Source organism: Phocoena phocoena, chromosome X, assembly GCF_963924675.1.
Source record: "Phocoena phocoena chromosome X, mPhoPho1.1, whole genome shotgun sequence".
NCBI classification, from domain to species: domain Eukaryota; kingdom Metazoa; phylum Chordata; class Mammalia; order Artiodactyla; family Phocoenidae; genus Phocoena; species Phocoena phocoena.
In genome coordinates, this window is record NC_089240.1 from 27,336,470 (window position 1) to 27,358,953 (window position 22,484).

Genomic DNA, 22,484 nt, shown 5'->3' on the forward strand with positions numbered 1-22,484 from the left:
GGCTTCACGAGGACGAAGACCGAGTCTGTTTCATTTATAACCACATGTACAGCACATTTTACAGTAGCTCACAAACAACTGTCGGGTGAAGGAATAAAGCTGAATTGGATTCCTTATATGTTGCTGGCACTGTGCTAGGAACTGTGAATTCAAAGACGTACAGCATGATCCTTGCCCTTAGGAACCTCACTTACTTTCTATGGAAGAAAAAAATACAGAAGTGACTTGCCACAATATATGTGAAGCTTAAGTGTGACAATTTAAGCATGTGTGGTGACCTATGAAAGCACTGAGTGAAGGGCAGTTCCTTCTGCTTGGCGGGAGTTGGGGGTGGAACACAGGGAAAACTCTAAGGGCAGATGCCCTCTGAGCCGGGCCTTGAGGGCTGAGTGGAAGTTCACCAGGCAGATAAGGTGGGCTGATCCAGGCAGAGAGAACATATGCCAAGGCAGAGAGCTATGAAAAAAGATGGCATATTTGTGTAAAGGGGGGTGTGGTCAGTGTGTCCTGAATGGCCTAGAGGACGGGGGCAACAGTCAGAAATTTAAGCCAGGGCTAGGAAGAAACAGGGCCACGTGCCCTCTGCGTTCACCGGACTTCGTCGTCAGGCAGGCAGCTTCCTGCAAAGAGTTCGGATTAGAGTTGGGAAAGAATGGAAATACAGCAATATCAATAAAGAAGCGGTTCATTCATTCATTCACTAACCAAATATTTAAAATGCAGTGTTTGTGATATGCCAGCCGCACTGACTGGGGAATGGGATTTAAGGATGTATAATAAAACAACCTGACTGTATACAGGTGCTGGGGACTAGAACAGGATGTTGGTTGAAAAGAGGAAAGAAAATATAAAGGAGATATTCTGAGGTAAAATGAGCAGTCAAGTGCAGTCAATGGAAATGTAGAAGGATTTCAGGATGGACCTCAAGTTTCTAGCCTGAGCAGCTTGTTGGATTATGATCCATTAACTGAAATAGGAAACACAGAAGAAAGGGCAGGTAAAAAGGGATATCGGTAGGGGAATGGGTAGACAGGAGGACAAAGGGACTTGCTTTCAGGAACGGTTGCATTTCAATTCTAATGGCATATGCGTTAGCAGATCAGAAAAGAGATTCAGACTAGGAATTTAGATCTGTCACCATCCATGCCATTTCAAACTGGGAGCATTTATACCATAAGAAGAGAACTGAGCTAAGGGATTTATAGGATAAAAAGGGAACTGAGCTAACGTTAGAAACTTGGGCGTACCAACATCTGAAGGGTGGGGTAGAGTTTCAGAACTGAGGAAAATAAAGGAAGAAGAAGAATGTGGATGAAACGGTGTCATGAAAGCCAAGGGAGAAGAGACCTTCCAGAATGAGGGGGCTGGTGAACATGCCCAATGCAGGTGAGGATTTCACTTCTGCATTTGGATTCTGGAGGACTTTGGTTAGTTTTGACACTAGATAAATAGACAAAAGATGTTTCAAGTTGCTGGTTTTCAAAAGGATACTCCTAAATATGTATATATTTTTCTTTATAAATACATTTATCATCTTTGTGCCACAAAGGAACTTAATTTTGGTCTCAGGGACAGTATTCCAAATACAGAGTGATATTTCCTAATATCTGCAGTGGGCTAATCGAACTCAAGATTCTATTATGCGCATTGCCTTCTCAGCTCACGGTACCGTAACTCACCCAAGTCACATAATTCAGTCAGCAAAACGGCCCAAACCTGGACTCCTGGCTCTTGATTCAATGTTGTAGCTTTCCCTACTCTGACACTGAGAACCACAAACACACACACACATACACGTGTAAATCGGACAATTTTAGTACGCTTAAGTTAACTCCCTGAGAGCAAAATCAAAATGATTCTTTTTGCCCTGTAACTTAATATTTCATTTTATATTACTGAAGACAGACATGATTAGATCACTATCTTCTCTTAGAGGAAATACCATGTGCCAGAAGACTTTGAATTTGTGAAAGATTTCGAATGTTTAAGGGCCCTATTTTTAACTTGGTGAGAAGAAAATACTGCAAATGAGTTCAGATTAGAACCTGTTTTGAATCTCTCAAAGGGCCCTGAAGCCAAGCAGTAGATGGTACCTTGACTTTCTCGAGGTGATCTTGGAGGGAGTCAATGAGGAGATCGCCCACGGGCTGCCACGATCCCTTGATCACTTCGGCTTGGCGCAGTTTGAGCTCCAGCTCATCCGTCGCCTCCTGAAGTTCCTGGAGTCTTTCGAGGGCCTCATCTATTTTTCTCTGCCAGTCAGCCGAGTGCAGGTTCAATTTTTCCCACTCAGTGTTGACCTCCTCAGCCTGCTTTCGTAGGAGCCGTGTGACATTCTGGGCTTTCTCCTCAGGAGGCAGCTCTAAATTGGTAAGACAACAAGGTTTTAGGCCACATTCATTTTCGTGTTAAAAAAAAGAAAACATTGTTGAAAAGGTCACGCTGGAAAAAAGAAAGAGTACGCTTTAATAAGAGGTCAACCTACTGATTAATGGCTCTTTTATACTGTGGCATACATTTTGATATAGTTTAGCACATCTGAAGTCGTGCCTTCCTGAGTGAATCTGTTCTACTTTATATCAATCAGATAATCCAAGATTCATTTAAGCTATCGAGTCGAAAAACGTTAGGATGCACACCACAAGCTCTAATTTACTTCAGGCAGGCTCTTAAATTGAAAATTAGCTTGTAGTCTTTGTGACAATAAATTTCCTCCTCACAGATTATCTCTTTTGTTTATTATTTTCTAAATGTTTCAATAATTGATCGCTAATCTCTTTTAATGTTTGTTTATGAACGTGCAAACAGATTTATGCATGCTGCTTTACGATTCCTTTTTCTTCTTCAACATCAAGGTTTAATTTGAATTGATTCTATTTAACCTAGAAAATATGAGAGCCATCCAGACACTGCCAGCAAGAACGGATGGGTCACTCTGTCACCACTGATCCTTCTATCAATATGTTATTACAGTTCCACATTCAATTACCTCTGGGCTCCTGGTAGAGTTTCTCTAGTCCTTCCAAAGGCTGCTCTGTCAGAAATATTCGTACAGTCTCAAGAGTACTCATGATCACAGGTTCTTTCGTTTTCAATTCCCTCTTGAAGGCCTGTGAAATGAGATGAAAAGAAATGCTTATGTGGCTTGTGGCATTCTTCTCAAAATTAATCCTGGGTGCTCAGAACTTGGTTATGAAATTCCCAGGTCAATTTCTATCTCCTTTATTTATAAACTGACAGTCATAAAATGATAAGGAAGGCTCGACAGATCTTTCTTTTAATTAGGAAAACACTGTGTTTGTAAAACTATTCTGGAGAGGATAGGGGAGCTTTCAAGATATGTTAACGTCCTTTAATTAAGATGAGTGATTTACTTATATAACTTGAATACCAAACTGGAAATCTGGAGCTAAAGTTGTAAGATACATATTGCAAAACCCTAGCGGGGGCTTCCCTGATGGCACAGTGGTTAAGAATCTGCCTGCCAATGCAGGGGACACGGGTTCGAGCTCTGGTCCGGGAAGATCCCACATGCCACGGAGCAACTAAGCCCGTGCGCCACAACTACTGAGCCCATGTGCCACAACTACTGAAGCCCACGTGACTAGAGCCCATGCTCCGCAACAAGAGAAGCCACCACAATGAGAAGTCCACGCACCGCAACGAAGGGTGGCCCCTGCTCGCCACAACTAGAGAAAGCCCACACGCAGCAATGAAGACCAAAAAAAAAAGAGCCTAGCAGGGCTAATGAAACTTACACACACCCAAAAGAACACAACCGATCTAATTCATAATCACCAGTTAATTCTGTCGAAATGTCTGACAATGAACATAATGATGTGTTAATAGTAAACTGATAAAAACTAATAAAAAACTAAGTAAAAACTCAACGCTTTTGAAAAATACCCATTACATTTTCCATTGTCACTTCTTTGAAAACAGGAGAAATGTTTTGAGGTATACTGAAGGTAGAAATTGTGGGAACAAGTTTCTATAAAAGAGTGAGCCTAGAACAGGTGTTTTGAGGTCATCTAAATTAGTTATCAATTTTAATCTCTAATCTGTAATCTTCTTTAATACAGGGGATTAAAAGAAAAGCAAAACGCACACTTTCTGCCTTCAAGAAGTTTCTGAACCAAAAGAAGGGAGAAAACTAACACACTAGAAACAAAGAAAACAATAAAGTTCATATATAACCAAGTGCTAAGGGTTGTGAGACATCCCGAGAGGCCGGGATAAATTAACAGATATTCTGAAACCAGTGAAGATAGTTATTGACCCAGATTCGGCAATCTCAGAAGGGGAGATGTTAATTAAAGTGTTAAATATCACATAAATGCTAAAAGACCAGGGCAAAAACCACAGGAATAATAATTGCCCTGATCTAGGGCTTCATTATTCATATCTTTTTGCAATTCGATCCTATTTTTAGCAATGTTGCCTATTGAATTTAAACCGTGCTCTGTTACTGGGAGAAAACATAGCAGTATCTCCTTTAAACTTCAGATGTATCATGTCACAGGAGTGCTCTAGAAGTGGAATGTAGGACACATTTATAAATAAAATCCTAATGGTGTTCACCATTCAAAGGAATCCTGAGTCTGATACTTTGCAAAATGATTCACCTTCCAAGTTATTTACAGTTTAGTAGAGAGAGGCAAGGTTTTTGAGCCAAAATAATGAAATTCGTTAAGTGGAATATTAGGATTCAGCCTGTGGATAGGGATGTAATTTCTGTATCGTAGGATATTCTTGCACCCTTGAAATCACACAGAGTAGGTGGGTTATTTACTTTGCTTACATGTAAGGCTGATTTCCCCTCTAATATTTCATTTGTAATCTCTGTGTTTGTGTCCGTGCGTGTGCACTCATACACGCGTGAATGTATATGTGTATACATTTCTTGTATTCCTGTATTTTTTTTCAAACACCTAATTTTTCTAGCTTCAAGGAAATTATTATTTTACTTTGTCTCTCCATTGGGACTTGACAATAGGAAGCTGATAGTGATGTTACTAATTATAAAAATAATAATGGCTCCCTTTATTCAACCACTACGTGTCAGTGGTTAGACTAAAGACAAGAAATGCAAAGTTGAATGCAAAACAGCCCTTCCTGTGTAGGAACGTATAGTAAATAGTGGAAGAGTCGAACATGTAAATGTTTCAACACAATGTGGAAAGACAAGAAATGCAAAGTTGAATGCAAAACAGCCCTTCCTGTGTAGGAACGTATAGTAAATAGTGGAAGAGTCGAACATGTAAATGATTTCAACACAATGTGGAAAGTGCTAGAGGCTTGCATAATATGGGAAAGGAAATTGGGAAAGGCTTCTTGGAGAAGATAGTATTCAAGAAGAATTCTAAAGCATGAACATGATGAGTTAGCCAGGGAAAAGCAGGTTAGAGGAAGAAGAAAGGAGACGAAAATGCAGGTGCAAAGACAGAGGGCTAATTCAGCGCTGCGTGTGCAGTTATCTCAAGTAGGCCAGTGTTTCTAGAAGATAAAGTACAAGGAGAAGACATGTCCAGAGATGAAGCAGGGTACTGTTCTTATCTTAAACTGTATTAGACCTTTAGGTCAGGATTTGAACCTCAACCTATGACCATATATACCCTGCTAAGAAGTCTAGGTGCTGTCTCATAGGTAATCAGGAGCCTTTGAAGGGATGTAAGCAGGGGAGTGGCATGGGCATGTGTGCGTTTCAAATAGATTTCTCTGACATTAGTACAGAGTATGTATTTGAGAAGGACAGAAATGGAGTCAGAGAAAATAGGAGGCAACTGCAAGAATTCAGCGAAAGATTATGAGGATCTGAACCAGGGCAATGGTACCAGAGCAAAAAAAGGGACAGACAGAGTAAGGAAATGTTTAGAGAGTAGAGATGTGGGAATTTGGTAACCGAGTAGATGCTGGAGAAGAGAAGGGGAGGAGCAAGGATGACTCCTAGTTTCCAGGCTGAGTAAAGGAGTGAACGCTGGGTGCAATTAAACTAAAAGTGAGGAAATAAACTCTCCTGGATTTCTCAGTACACCTATAAAAAGTTCTAGCCTCGTGAACACCTTCCCATACCATGGGAATTAGATCTGTAGTCATTTGTCTAGTTAATTTCTCTGATCCAGAGGGTCAAATGGTTATAGCCCCGAGTAGTTTCCTAGGTTAAGCTCCAAGTTGTCAGAAAGACTGGAGTAGCTATCTCTGTAGGTATTTACATTTCGAAAATATAAAGCCAAGACCTTGGAGACATTTCTAGGTTGTAAAACCTGAGATGCATGGGGCTAGCTGGCTCCTAGAGAAAGTTGGAGTTGGGACTCAGGCCCATCACGTTTCCAAGGCGACCCCTTCAGGGGGAGAAGACGACACCTGCTTATTTCTCCTTTATAAGCAGAGAAAAATCATTTTTTCCTGGTTACTTTCCTATGGAGCACCCACCCAGCCACTCATGTGAGAAAACTTTCATCAGATCTCACCATGTCTCCTTAGGGGTAAGGCTTGAACAGAGGGTGGAAGGTAGTGATGATATTTACTGTAAAGTAAGTCAAGGAGATCTGTCTCTGATCCAGAACACCTCATGTGCACATTTAGCATAAAATTAATAAAGATGAATACTAAAATCCCAGGCTCCTATGAGGGGGGTCTGTACGGGGAACAGAATAAGAGGATGTGATATGCTCAGCTTGGAGACGTAACATTCTTTCCAGCAGGAAACAAGTTTCGAATCCAATGTTTAGGGAGAAGAAATGAGATGTAGGAGTCATTCACTCACTACGCTAATATCCACTGAGTGCCTACGATTATGCACACAGGCAAGGATTAAAATTACGTAAGTAGATGAGATTGCTCAGTGGAGTGAGAAATTTCTGGAGAACACAGAAAATTCTGGAGAACACAGATACAAATGTAATGGGCAGACAGAGGAACTGGATCCAATGAAAGGCTGAAAAGGATTGGATAGGTGTGAAGACTGGGGGAAATAAGGAATGTGAAAGTAATGAAGAGAGAGTGAGAGTTTGAGAGGAATAAAGTGACCAAGAGTGTCCAATCATGACACAGAAGTAAAGCAAGATGAGCACTGAGAAGTGTTCATCAGACTCGGTGAGAGCCATTTCAGCGGAGGGCAGTAGCCTTGGAAACAGGTTTAGTTGGGGAGTAAGTGAGAGAAGGAGGAGGCATTTCAAGTGACAACATTTCAGGGAAAAGAGGAGGACAGGACAGAGAGGATCGCAAGGCAGAGAGAGATACGTTCTTTTTAGGATGGGAATGGTTTGAACACAGACTGAAAGATGATAACCAACCATCCTTGTTTGCCAGGTACTAAGGACACGGAACTTTCAATGCTGAAACCAGGACAGCATCAGGCAAACCAGGACGGTTGGTCACCATAGCAGAGAAGAATATATTAAAGACCTCGGGGGAAAGTGGAGATAATTATTGGCGCAAAGTCTGTCACATAAGGAAATGGATCTTAAAGGTCCCATCAAACTGAAAAAGTTCAAGACACTGTTTGATGATGCAATTCCACTGTTAAAACCGAACAGCAAATAATTCAAGGCTAAGGACCACCCATCCATTGTGAGAGACCACTTGTTTGCCCCTCGAGTTGTTGCCAAGGGCTTAGCTCCACCACAGCTGCACAGTTCATTTCTTAAATATGAGTCACTGAGGATTAAGATGAATCTAAAGAAAAGACAAAGGAAGTTCTGTCGTTACAAAGACATAAGCACCATTATTTTCACATCGTTGTCAGAAATTAAGAAAAGAAAGTAGATGGGAGAGAGGGTTAAGTGACTGTATCTTCAGAATTTAAGATTTAGACTAAACACACACATAAAACGACTGTAAAAACCCCAGGAAAAAAGGGAGAAAAAAACTATAAATAGGAACGTCATGTTAAACATGGTTATATGAAAGGTCCTCTTCCATTTATTCATGTAATAAATTTTGAGCACCTACTATGTACCAGACTCTGTTGTAGGCAATGGATATCATTGATCCTTGTAGCATGGAGTTTAAAAGAGGGAGGCTTATGTAGTAAAAATAATAACAACAAGACAACAACAAAAGACCCCATGAAGATGTTGCATTAAAATAATGAAAAATAGATTTTTCAATATCTGATCAACTTACCATACACTGAATGTTATAACATTTCACCGCGTTTTAAAAGTAAGGAAAATGGAACCATTTTTAAACCATGACAACATTCAACGTCAAGAGCCTTAACTCTTTGATAAGTGTCTTGTTTCTCAAAAAGAGTCTATTTGAATGACACTGGGGAAGATACATACTCATATACAATATTGATTTTTGTCTCATAGATTATAATTAATATTTTAAATCAGACAGGTTGGTTCATTCATGTGCTGATGTGAAAAAGCTATCAGATATAAAGCCCTTCTCCCATACACATACAGAGTGCATCTTTACCCTAATTCGATGTCAATATTCAAATGTTAAGATATTTACTTCTTGAATCTTTTGAACAGATGAAGTTATTTTCTTTAAAACCCATCTTTCCCCCCATACCTTCTTTTTTCCCTTTTTAAGATAGCCAGGCCCGAGGCTCTGAAATAGTGATGTGGAAGAATGAGAAGGAACTACTAAAGACGCAGAGTACCTCGGTGAAAAGAAAATAATGTCCTATCTCACAAATGAGAAAAAGTTAGGCATACTAAACTGATAATTTTCCTTCAGCTTCTTAAGGTTCACGAAAGTAACTGATTTGAATCGTGCACTACAGAATTACAGTAGCAGCAAATCCCAAGGTCAATCCATTTTATCGTGAAGGTTACACTGTCTGATGGATAGTATTTATACATCACAAATACTAACCAACTGGGTGACTTCACTGCTTGCTGATTCATTCATTCATTCACAAATATTTATTTTGAATCTATTATGTATAAGGTAGTACAGATGTAGGGACCTAATCTTTGTCCTTAAGGAGTCAACAGTTTGGCTGAGTAGGTATGTTTGTATAAAAGCATATCTTTATTCAATTAATGTCTTGCCAATGCAAAGTAAAGTACAGATAAGTCAGGACGTACCTAAGGCCATCAGTTCGTTAGTCACTTAGAATCCAAACCCTGAAATTCTTAAACCAGGCTGAAACTGAGTAAGAGCAAAGAACTTATAGTTTCCTGAATTACAAAAAATGTGGAAGACACATAAGTGGAAAATCCTAACGGCTGTGAAGCAAATGAGAAACTTAAAAAACCTGAAAGTAACAGAGAAGAACCAAGTCACTGTTCATTCATTCTAAGCCAGGCTGAAAGTGAGTAAGAACAAAAAAATAAAAGTTCTCTGAATTACAAAAAATTTGGAAGCCACAAAGGTGGAAAATCCTAATGGCTATGAAGCAAATCAGAAATAAAAAACCTGAAAGTGATAAAGAACCAAGTCATTGATTATTCTTTTTTTTTCTGTCTGTCCTACTTGTGGAAAAAAAAAATTAGGGTGACTATTACCACAAATACCTAATAATACATAAATAGTAGCTCAGAACCATGTACAGAGGGGATGAAGGGTGAGATACTGACTTGCTTGAGATACCTCAGAGAAGAGAGCGGCAGGAAGAGAAGTCTGGGCACAGGTACAGACATTACAGAGAGACAAGCTATGTTGCTTTCACCTAGAGACGGTGGTCCTATAACTAAGGATCTAAGTTAAAGCCCTTCCCTTTCAAAACAGATCTCTTTCAACCATGTACAGTGTATAGTTTCCCCGGAGCTGAATTTTACCTATATTCCCACTGAAGTGGCAAGTCTATATCTGTGTCATTTGGACCAGAAATCTGAAGGAATGACTATACGTTATCTCCACATTTATTAGCAGAACTTTACAGAACCATCCTGAGAGGCAGACTGAAGTGGTGAAAAGAGCACTGTCCTGAGTAGCAGGACACCAAAAGTTCAAGTCTGGGCCGGGCCAAAACCTGGTTGCATGATCTAGGACAAGTCATAAAATCTCTCTGAGCCTTCCCATCCTCATTTGTAAAATGTAGAGGTTCGCTAAGTACCTTACCTAAGTTCTAACATCCAGTTCTAAAATTCCATAATCAACACGTTTAGATCATTAATTGGCTACAGGCCTGTTACATGGTGGCAGTTTGAGATAGTCTTTCATTACTAATATTAAGAATTACAGCCATAGCTTGGCATATAGTAGATAATCAATAAATACTGTTGAATAAATAACAGAACACCCAGGTAGAAAACCAGAGTGTGTTACAGGGAGGCCAGCTGGATTTAGATGCAGTCGGTGCTCGAGGGTGAAAGCCTGGTTTCGTGAATTGAGAGAGAGAAAAAAATGAATGCTGTCAACTGGGGGAAACGGAGAGATGTTTTTCTGGGTCTACTCTTATGTTCCAGATCCAAAGCCGAGAGTAATCTTTGAGTCACTAGGTGGACCCTCCTCAAGAGGAGGCCCTATTAACCCTGCCTTCGTAATCCTCGTGATTTCTTCTCTAGAGATGTTCACGTCCATACTTTCGGAAGCTCCATTATTTGAACTGCTGGTTGGGCTTTTCCTCTAGCCTGCATTAGCTAGGAGATGAGAGAACAGACAGACTCTAAATTGGAAAATTGGGACTGACACATACGCACTACTATATATACAATAGATAACTAATAAGAATCTACTGTACAGTACAGGGCACAGGGAACTCTACTCAATACTCTGTAATGACCTATATGGAAAAAGAATCTAAAAAGGGGTAGATACACCTATATGTATAACCGATTCACTTTGCTGTACAGCAGAAACTAACACAACATTGTAAATCAATTATACCCCCAATAAAAATTTTTTCTAAAACGAAAGAAAAAAAATAAAGTGATCCAACGGCGGTTAAAGTGATCTCAACAAATGGTTACTGAGTGCGCGCAGGACAAGGACAGTAACACAGTCACTTCCAGAAGTTGATCGGTATTTTAGTTTTGTCATCCTATATTATCATTCTAGTTTCCATACTATTTCTACCTTATCTGTATGCCTCCTATATTGTTTTTACTTCTGATAAGAGCGTTGCTGAAATCATTCTCTCGCCATAATGACCTTCCTCATTTTAAGAGCCACCATATTTATTGAGTCTCAAGCACGTCAGAAATATTTTAATGACTAACTGCTGATTTAGGGACAAACATTGCTCAATTAATTTGAAACCAAGATCATGGAAAAAGGCAAGATCCAAATGTGGTTAACTGGAGTACCAGAAATTTCGCCTCTAAGAATCTAAGACAAGTTCACAGGGATTTTAGGAAGAAGGACATTTGCCAGAAGTGGCAACAAAAAAACCCAGAAAGACAAAGGGTTCACTTAATATTCATTCGACATAGTTGGTATTAGAGAAGCTATGAAAATGGGACACATGGGCTATAAAGAAAAGGTCACAATCATCTTTATTTTTTTTATTGTGCTAAGAACACGTAACATGAGATCTACCCACTTAACAAAGTTTTAAGTGCATGATACAATACTGTTACCTACAGGCACTGGGTCGCACAGTAGACCTCACGAACTTACTCATTTTGCATAACTGAAAGTTTATACTTGTTGAACAACTCCACATTTCCCCCTCTTCCCAGGCCTTCACAACCACCTCTCTACTCTCTGCTTCTATGAGTTTGACTACATCATCATCTTTAGACAAGATGAAAAAGGTTTATCTTATTTTCACTCTACTTCTGAAGAAAAGTGACGATAAGGGATTGTGGTATCAGACACATCTAGCCATTGTTTCAGGTACATCTAAGCACTGTTTCAGACAGTCAACAACATGAACGACAATATTAATTTATAAGTGAGATTAAATCAATCTGAAGCACGTTTGAAAAAGTAAATGGACATATTTCAAGCCTGAAATTATTTTTAAAAATATCTAATTTTACTGAATGGAAAAACATTTTGGAGTATCTAAGGGGGGAAATATGTTTAACAAGCTCCTGTTGAGATTTATCTTTTGGAAGTCTTTTAAATAAAAAGTTGTGTTCTCTGAGATCAAGGGCATGGGCTAGCACAGAGTCCAGCCTGCTTGCAGATCTGTGATACTGTGGAGGAATAGTCAGTGCCCACGCAGCATCGTGCACAGCTGTTTGACTCTTAATCCTAAGGTTGAGCTGCTTCCAACAACCCCTGGGGAGGTCACTTCCTACAGACAATAATGTTGTTAAACTCTGAGCTCACCCTGAAAAATCACTGGTGAAAATTCAATCTGCTCCTAGGGTCATTTAGAGAATTAGGTATTAGGTCGCTGAGCCTAAACCCTAAATTTTGGAAATTCTTTCTGAAGCAATAGTGCAGATAAATGGATTATCGGGAAATCCTGTGAAAAATTGATTAATATCCATTCTCAAGAGGCTCGGCCAAAATTTGAGATTGTCAAGTGTAAGTGGTGAATAATTTCTGAATCATGCCATTTGTTTCTGTCTATCAACATAATCCAGAAATGGAACTCCTGTTTCTCTCCACATACACACCACCCTCATCCATGATCATTTTGAAGTCTTTCCTGTTTCCATAAATGGCATCATCATTTCCCCATTTGTTCAAACCACAGACTTCAGAGTCATCCCTGAATCTCTGCTTTCTCTCATATTCACACCCCATCTATCTTAAGTTCTATCAGCTCTACCTTCAAACTTTATCTTGGGTCATATAATTTTTCATCATATCTATCATTTCCATTCCAGTCCAAGCCATCATTATCTCCTTCCTAAATGACTTCAACACCCTCCTAACTTTCTCCCTGCTTTCAGTTTTGCTCCTCCTATCATCATTTCTTCACACAGCAGCCAGAGTCCATTTCTGAACACGTCAATCAGATCACATCATTCCTGTCTGTGGTTCTCCAGTGATGTCTCAATACACATAGAATAAAATCCACCTCCAAACTATGGCAGAAAAGACCACATTATCTGGTCTTTGCCTCTCTCAACAACCTACCACTAAGCCCATCCTGCTATTCCTTGGGCACCCCAAACCTGTTCTTACATCTTGGCCTTTGCATTTGCTGCTCCTTCTGCCTAGAACATGCTTCACTCAAGGTCTTTGCTTGGCTCACTCACGCACACAGCCCTTTGCTCAACTATAATCTCTTTAGGTAGGCCACTACCTCTCAGTCTTTCTCTATCCTTATTTTGTTCATTGTCTCTTCACAGAACTGACCTGACATGATTTTATTTTATTGTTTTTAGTTCTTTTTTTTTTTTTTATGGCCATGCGGCACAGCTTGTGGGATCTTAGTTCCCCAGCCAGGGATCGAACCTTGGGGCCGCAGCAGTGAGAGCACAGAGTCCTAACCACTGGACCGCCAGGGAATTCCCCTGACGTGATTTTATATATTAATGTATTGGCTTACTGTGTGTTTCCCTCATTAAAATTTGAAGGTCTGTGGAGGCAGAGTCTCGTTTTCTTCACTGCTGTACCTTCAGCCCCTGGCATAGAGTAGGCACTCAATAAATAATTACAGAAAGACTCAATGAATTCTAGAAGTCCAAGTTACGGTACAATTTTTCCTAAAATAATTTTTTTGGGGAAATGGAAGAACACATAAAAAGATCAGGGGTTCATCTGTAATTAAACAAATGTGTGTCAAAGTGCTTTGTAAAGGCAAAGTAGTACACAAATATTATTTTAAGAGTATTTGTCAAGATATCAAAAATATTTTCACATGGTTATAAAGAGGACTGTGGTAGAGAAGTCAATTTGTAAACTATTCATAGTTTATCTTATTATAGTCATTAAACAAAAGTAGCAAATCCTAGATGACTCTGTTCTCAAGTTTTGATGATATAGCTAGTTTTCAGAAGACTTCCTCAAATGGCTAGAAATGTAGTTCTAAAAATAATTTAAAATCTTTTCTATTCAGCATTTCTAAATATGACTGCATAAAATTCCAAACTTATATGAAAGTAGCTTACTCCATTAGTGATGAAGAATCGATCACAAAGATGTCGATTTCCTCCAACCTAGTCACGCAGACATCTTAGAGGCAGATAACGAACAGTGAGCTTTGCAAGGGAACCAAACTTGTTTAGAAACTCCAAGAGGCTAGGCCAATGAATGTTGGAATGAATCACCGTATCACAACTTTTTGCTGTTGTTGTTTTTCAGAGGTGATAGGGAACAACGCATTTATTTGGTAACACAGAGCTGACTTGAATCTTAACGTTCACAAATGGCACCTAAAGACATTTTCTATTTCTGTGGAAATAGAAGGATTCCCTTGATGAGGGAACTCATCAAGCTAACACACATACTAAAATGTACCAAAAGGAAGCAGGCCAGCATTGATAACAGAATTAGCTTAAATAAATGTATAATCTACAACGTGATTTCAGGATAATTTTATTGAATTTCTGAACCTCTCCCTCACTTTGTGATGACTTCTGAGGAGACTGAACATGCATAATATATGACCTGACAAATGAATAAGTAAACTACTTTATTCAAGCCTTTTCATTTGTCAACAGCATCCACACAATAATGGCTTTCTGTCTACTGTTTTAATAATGTATGTACTGAACACTTCCGTCTAAATCTTAACCAGAAAATCTCAGGAAGCTTTGAAGGTGTCCTTAACGGTCTCTAGGGAAGGAATTACAGAGAGTTTTAAATTGAAAGATGAAAACCGAATGACAAACACTTTCATTAGTAAAAATGCAAACAAAAAGTCATTACCTACAGTGTTCTTATAATCAAGACCTAATTTCCATTTAAATTTGGGGTGGGATGAAGAGAATTAAATAAACTCATGGTTTACTGCAGTTCTCCTTAGAAATTCCCCACTATGATTTGCTCCTTTAAAACTCTCTCTAGGTTAATCACAGGAGTAGACAAGTAATAAATATCACTTTAGTGACTGCTCAAGTAAAACAAAGGAAGTCAGTTTTAAAAATATATCTGGACCAGGATAATACACACTTCATCGAAAACGAGTCAGTCTAGCGAGGCAAGTAATGAGGAACCGTAAAAGCCAGGATAATGTATTCAAAAGATATAAAAATTGGTCAGTTTATATTTGCTAAGGCACAGTTGAGCTTTAATTATTTAGAATACTTCACCACATATGGAACATTATTTTATTAATTAGTCCTCAGAGCCATTCCAGTTGCAGTTGTTACGGCGCCCAGCTGGTTTGGGGAACACAGATCCACTCCCACGGGTGTAAAAAACTGCTTTGGGGAGTGAGACTGCAGTCCCCAACTACCCGTGTGGACTGTCTTATAACTTTACCTACAGCAGAGTAATTGAGATTGACTGTATATTTTTGCTTTAAGAGTACAAGACATATGATATTTTGCTATAAAACTTTATCACTAATCTGCAATGATACACTAAGAAAATATAAATGACCTGCTTTACAAGCATTCTGATTTATAGAAAAAAAGTGAAAAATATTTACTTAGTATTTACACTTTTGACATTTTAATGGGATTTGTATTCCCATAAAAAGCAACAACATTAATAATTTGCAATAGATAGTAGGCAGGTGATTTTAAAAAAGTGACACACCAAATACATGAGGAGCAAGGGTACAATAAAAAGTGAGCCATCTTGATACCAAACATTTTATATAAACAGTCTTTGGAGCAAGAAACCCATAAAGAGCGAGACAGTTTATAATCCTGGAAACATGGTAAAGTAAAACAAAAGTCTGCAAATACGAACTCTGTGCAAGACTAGATCTTGACAGAGTTTTGCAATGACTGTGTTTCCTTTACCTCTTCCTAATTGGATTCAGAAGATCTGATAGAAAGACCCAATTTCAAGGATTCTCCTTTGTTCTTTTTGTCCACAGGTAATGAGAGCATCACTAACTAGACAGCAACTCCACTACAACTATAAAGGGGCTACTGCATAAATGTGACAAAACTGAGTAAACAGGGTGCAAAATTGTTCTCTCATCAACACTGAGGAGTGCTGATGTGCCCTGAGGGAGTGCTGTGTGACAAGGCTTTTTCTTAAGGATACAAAGAGAATTTCATGAAAACACTGGACCAGACCACAAGTAAAAACAGTGGGCATCAAAGTAGCTTTACACACTATGAAAAGATGCTTACTTAGGAGTAAAGAGAAAAAAATATGCAAGTGAGGAAGGAACATCACTCTTTATTCTTTCTTTCCCTGCCCTGGATCACAGTAGACTAGAGAGGAAGGAACAAAAGATTAGTTCATTGGCTGTTTTCCTCCCTTCCTGCCTCCTTATCTTCTTTCCTTAATTCCTACGTTCCTTTATCTATTCACTGTCTATCATGTACTAGACACTTTATAAGGTGCTAGGTATAAAAATGACAACCCTCTTCCCAAAAGCAAGCTTGGAGCCCAAGGTTTCGTGAAGGTGGTTGACGTTAATCAAAAAGTCACACATATTCATGATGACAAAGAACATTACATTATAGAAAGAAAAGTACAGTGTTATGAAGGCACAGAAAAGGAGATGTGGTCAAATGGGGGCATTAGAGAAAAGCTTGCTTGATGCCCGAGCCAAGATGTAAAGGATTATTAGACATGAGCCAGGAAATTATGAGGGGGGAGGTTTGGGTAGAAAGGGTTTCAGACAGAGGATCAACATGTTCAAAGCCCCACCAGAGAGGAACACAGAGAACTGGAAACAAGTAAAAGAAGGCAGTACAGCTAGCATAAAGAGAGCAAGAGGAAGGGCAGTGAGAAAAGAAAAAATTGGGGCCAGACCACCCAGATGGGACTTTGGGGTCCTTGCTGAGGATTTCTGGTCGTTTCCCAAGGGCACTGAAAAGCCACTGAAGAGTGTTAAGATAAGGAATGACATAATTCAATTTACATTTTTACATAGATTACTCTGATTGAAATGTTGATTGCGCTGTAGGGTGTTAAGAGTAGATACAGAAAAGTGAGGAGAAAAGGTCTCTTGTAACAGTGGCAATGACTACGGTAGACAGAGTGAAGAAAGGTAAATTGACCCAGTGATGTGTTAGCGTTGGAAAGGCTGGAGGTTGGTCATCCTGAAAAGGTACTACGTCAGTCTGCGCTGGTGTTGTTCGGATAGGAGAAACTCTTTAGTTAGATCCTCCAATCATTAGGGTTTTGTAGATTACAGCAACAAAAAGATAAAGAAGCAAAGGATTTTAGGGTCTTGAAAATGTTATTAAAATGCTTGATGACTGAACCTAAGCTGGACTTGGAGGAAGATAAAGATAGACGATCAGTGGAACTAATGTATAGAACAAAGAGTTATCAATGGGCTGGAGATCCTGATATGTCAAAGAAAGGGAGTAAGTGGGTATCTGAATAAGTACACTAGCCAAATGGGGATTAATCCTCTTCAGTATGGTGCATGTTACCCATAACTCTAGCATCACATCTCTCCAAAGCATATTACCGGTCATGGGATTCATGAGTAAGAGGACCGAGAGTGATATGTGCTAACATTTTAACGCTGTTAGCAGGCAACCAAAGCCAATAATCAGGGAGAGTGAGGCTGTATTTCTAACAAAATGGTGACTAGAAAGGACTGTAGAAAAACTACGTAGACCAAATTCCTCATCTTATACCTGAAGAACAAAGTAGCAATCACCATCTAACTTATAGATGAACAGGGCTAGAATCTCAGCCTCCTGAATCTCAGTGCACTTGTCCAACGATTCATCTTCTTTGACTTCTGGAACTAGAATAAAATTACACCTTTGGTAGAAATTCTGTCTCATTTCACCATATCATATAATGCATTCTATTTAAAATACCCATCCTTCTCAGTGAATGCTCTTCCACATATACACTGGAGTGTTTTCACTATTTATTCTAAGTTAGAAGACTTTAAAAATTATAGCTATTATATCACACCCTGCCACAAAAGCTACCTTAATATTCTGAATTATACGAAGGGGAATGGCTAAAGGAGAAACTGGCAGTTTCCTTGGCAATTTTTTATAGACTCTGGGGTCTTCCCTCATGTTCTCTTCTCTTTTTCTCATCTCCTATATCCTCTTCTCTGGAATAATATAAACCCTTGACCTTTCTTCAAGATGCCAGTTTTTGCTATGTCTCCATAGATATCTTTCCTTTAAGTGCTGAACATATAAAAGTGGCACCATTTTGGGCTTCCCTGGTGGCGCAGTGGTTGAGAGTCCGCCTGCCGATGCAGGGGACATGGGCTGGTGCCCCGGTCCGGGAGGATCCCACATGCCACGGAGCGGCTGGGCCCGTAAGCCATGGCCGCTGAGCCTGCGCATCCCGAGCCTGTGCTCCACAGAGGGAGAGGCCACAGCAGTGAGAGGCCCTCGAACCGCAAACAAAACAAAACAAAACAAAACAACAACAAAAAAACACCTATCAGTATCCACCGTATGGCAGACACTTTGCTAGGTACTAGGGTCTTGGAGGTCAGCAAGACGAAATCTCTGCCTTCCTCACTCTGAGTCCAGTAGAGGAGACAAAAATATAATGAAAAACAAACAAAGGAAAGAAACAATTAGACAGCCTCTTCAATAAGTGGAGCTGGGAAAACTGGACAGCTACATGTAAAAGAATGAAATTAGAACACTCCCTAACACCATACACAAAAATAAACTCAAAAAGCACTAAAGACCTAAATGTAAGACCAGACACTATCAAACTCTTAGAAGAAAACAGGAAGAACACTCTTTGACATAAATCAAGCAAGATCCTTTCCTTTTTGACCCAGCTCCTAGAGAAATGGAAATAAAAACAAAAATAAACAAATGGGACCTAATGAAACTTAAAAGCTTTTGCACAGCAAAGGAAACCATAAACAAGATGAAAAGACAACCTTCAGAATGGGAGAAAATATTTGCAAATGAAGCAACTGACAAAGGATTAATCTCCAAAATTTACAAGCAGCTCATGCAGCTCAATATCAAAAAAACAAACAACCCAATCCAAAAATGGGCAGAAGACCTGAACAGACATTTCTCCAAAGAAGATATACAGATTGCCAACAAACACATGAAAGGATGCTCAACATCATTAATCATTAGAGAAATGCAAATCAAAACTACAATGAGATATCATCTCACACCGGTCAGAATGGCCATCATCAAAAAATCTACAAACAGTAAATGCTGGAGAGGGTATGGAGAAAAGGGAACCCTCTTGCAGTGTTGGTGGGAATGTAAATTGATACAGCCACTATGGAGAACAGTATGGAGATTCCTTAAAAAACTAAAAACACAACTACTATACGACCCAGCAATCCCACTCCTGGACATATATCCTGAGAAAACGGTAATTCAAAAAGAGTCATGTACCACAATGTTCACTGCAGCTCTATTTACAATAGCCAGGACATGGAAGCAACCTAAGTGTCCATCAACAGGTGAATGGATAAAGAAGATGTGGCACATACATACAATGGGATATTACTCAGCCATAAAAAGAAATGAAATTGAGTTATTTGTAGTGAGGTGGATGGACCTAGAGTCTGTCATACAGAGTGAAGTAAGTCAGAAAGAGAAAAACAAACACCGTATGCTAACACATATATATGGAATCTAAAAAAAAAAAAAAGTCATGAAGAACCTAGGGGCAAGACGGGAATAAAGACGCAGACCTACTACAGAATGGACTTGAGGACACGGGGAGGGGGAAGGGTAAGCTGTGACAAAGTGAGAGAGTGGCAGGGACATATATACACTACCAAACGTAAAATAGATAGCTAGTGGGAAGCAACTGCATAGCACAGGGAGATCAGCTCGGTGCTTTGTGACCGCCTAGAGGGGTGGGATCGGGAGGGTGGGAGGGAGGGAGACACAAGAGGGAAGAGATATGGGAACATATGTATATGTATAACTGATTCACTTCGTTATAAAGCAGAAAGTAACACACCACTGTAAAGCAATTATACTCCAATAAAGATGTTAAAAAAAAAAAGAAACAATTGATCGCTGTTGGAGAATGCTAATGAGCAAGTTGTTATTCTGAAGACTGGTAAAGTAGAAACATTCACCGCACCTGTCCTAGACGAACTATATGCTGGGTACCCAAATTGTGGATGAGTATATATTTTCTTTTCATAGAGGTACTCCAGCTAATAAATGAATAAGAAATGATAGAAATAGGCAATCATCACATTGCAACCCCTAGGCATTGATCATTAATAGCTGGCAAAAATCACACAGACACAGGACAAGACAAGACACTGTGTACCTCCTGGTGATGGAAAAATACATTACTATCTATGAAGCAGCCTGACCAAAAAAAGGCAAACCCGAATACAATCAAACCTGTAGAACTACCCTGTTCAACAGAATAGCCACTAGCCATATCTGAGCCCTGGAAATGTGGCTAGCCTGAACTGAGTTGTGTTGTAACCATTGTAAATGTAAATTTTTATGTCAATTACATGTTAAAATGACAATAATTATTGTTCTATAGTTATGTTAGGTGCAACTATTAGAGGAAACTGGGTGAAATGTGTCGGGAGACTCTCTGTACTATTTTTGTAACTTACTGTGAATCTGTAATTACTTCAAAATAAAAAGTGAAAAAAAAAGTGGGGGGGCGCTATTTAAAAGACAAATTAGCCAAGCACAATGTCTGGACCTTATTTCAATTCTTATTTAAACCAGAAAACCAAAACCCCAAAAACCTGTTAAAACATTTAAGACATGTATATGAGAAATGGAAATTTGAATACTGCCTTGGTACTTGTCAATGATGAAATTATTGACATTTAAAAAGTATTATAGGGCTTCCCTGGTGACGAATCCACCTGCCAATTCAGGGGAAACGGGTTCGAGCCCTGGTCTGGGAAGATCCCACATGCTGCGGAGCGACTAAGCCCGTGCGCCACAACTACTGAGCCTGTGCTTTAGAGCCCACGAGCTGCAACTACTGAAGCCTGAGCGCCTAGAGCCCATGCTCCACAACAAGAGAAGCCACTGCAATGAGAAGCCCGCGCACCGTAACGAAGAGTACAGTAGTCCCCGCTTGCCGCAACTAGAGAAAGCCCGCACACAACAACGAAGACCCAACGCAGCCAGAAATAAAATAAATAAATTTTTTAAAATGTATTATAGTAACAACGTGTTTACCTTTAAAGATCAAATTCTTATCTTTTAGAGACACTTTATCAAATATTCATGAATTAAATGATCCGTGCCTGAGATTTTCTTCTAGATAATGGAGGACAAAGTAGAGGTATAGAGGAAGTAAGACTGGCCATGAATTGATAACTTGATCTTGATGGGTACCCAGGTGTTTATTATAGAATTATGTCACTTTAGCATACGTTTAATATTTTCCAAAATAACATTTTTAAACATCGCCGAAAGACATGGACAAATCTTAAATGATACTATTAAATGCAGACGCTTTTGACATTTAAAATATAATGGCTTGGATTATTTCTAATTGACCCTTGGACTAGAGGAGTAGAGGAGTAAAAAAAGATTTCTCTTCCACTTGATTTCTTTTCCTTTTTCAACCTAGTTTCAATCGAAACTAATTTTAAAACAGTCATTGAATGCTTACTATGTGCAAATCACTATGCTTAAAAATATCCTACCCTGTGTACATCATTCTGTTTCTGAACTGCTGGGAAGTCGCCTCCAATAGGTGCCTGCCGGCTTAACTCATCATCTTTCAGCTGTAGCCACACCAGAAGTTCCTGAAGAGAAAGGTGCAGACGCTTCCACTGGTCAGAACTGGCTTCCAAATGGGACCTGAAAAATAACAGGAGCAAACTGTCAGAAAATCTAGAAAGATAACTGATGGTTCTAACAATCCCACTAAAGGTACATTGGTTGGTTACTTCCACAGTGCGTAAACGTACTGGGGACTACATAGCAGTCCTCAATAAAAATCCAGCTACCTGCTTTTGAGAGCAACAAAATGTGGGTGTGTTGATGGCAACATGGAGGGAAGACAGTGTTTAGTTATATGTTTATTTCCACATGCAGAATTCTGAGACTTCTGGCATGAAATATACACTGGAATGGACTGCTTTCCTGTAGTGTTGCAATCAATGATTCTTAATGTTTCTGGTAGAAGAACCTGGACCCAGTGACTAAAATAAACCACTCAGTTTTCGTGTGACTCATGCTAGTACCGGAATTCTTTCTGCTTTGAGAACTGGAAAGGTCTCTCCCCACGTTTTGACTTTTCCATTTCTACACCCTAGGCAGCCTCTTCCATTGACTCCTTCCATCTGGCATCTGTTCCTTTCTGCTCCTCTTCCCATATGTTTCTCCTCCTTCTCTACCCTTCTTTATTCGCGTGCACCTGGGATTTGTTTTCACCAAGTTCCAACATTTTCCGCTTTGTTTCCTTTGTGTAAAATGTACTGAGACAACAACTCACGTGGAAAAGTAAAATCAGACATTTGCCTGAAAGCCTCCCCCCAAACGTGAATAATTTAGGCAAGAGGCTGAGTGCTTTACCATCAACTGCATTTAGAACATGTTAATCCATAGAAGGCATTTAAGAATATACAAATGAATGACCTGTGTTATAAAATCCACATTTCACTTGAGGATGAGAAGCTAAAT

The 22,484-nt window shown here is 39.3% G+C and overlaps 1 protein-coding gene across 4 annotated transcripts in view; it reads right to left on the reverse strand.

Annotated features, from left to right (window-relative positions):
* DMD (dystrophin) overlaps positions 1 to 22,484 on the reverse strand; it is a 2,035,184-nt gene that overhangs the window by 352,596 nt on the left and 1,660,104 nt on the right. For all 4 annotated transcript variants that reach the window (XM_065901098.1, XM_065901100.1, XM_065901101.1 and 1 more), the window contains 3 exons: positions 21,503 to 21,659; positions 2,990 to 3,110; positions 2,094 to 2,362 (listed from right to left, as the gene is read on the reverse strand). In XM_065901098.1, the coding sequence (XP_065757170.1) occupies positions 2,094 to 2,362; positions 2,990 to 3,110; positions 21,503 to 21,659 (547 nt within the window). The remainder of the gene's footprint in view (positions 1 to 2,093; positions 2,363 to 2,989; positions 3,111 to 21,502; positions 21,660 to 22,484) is intronic.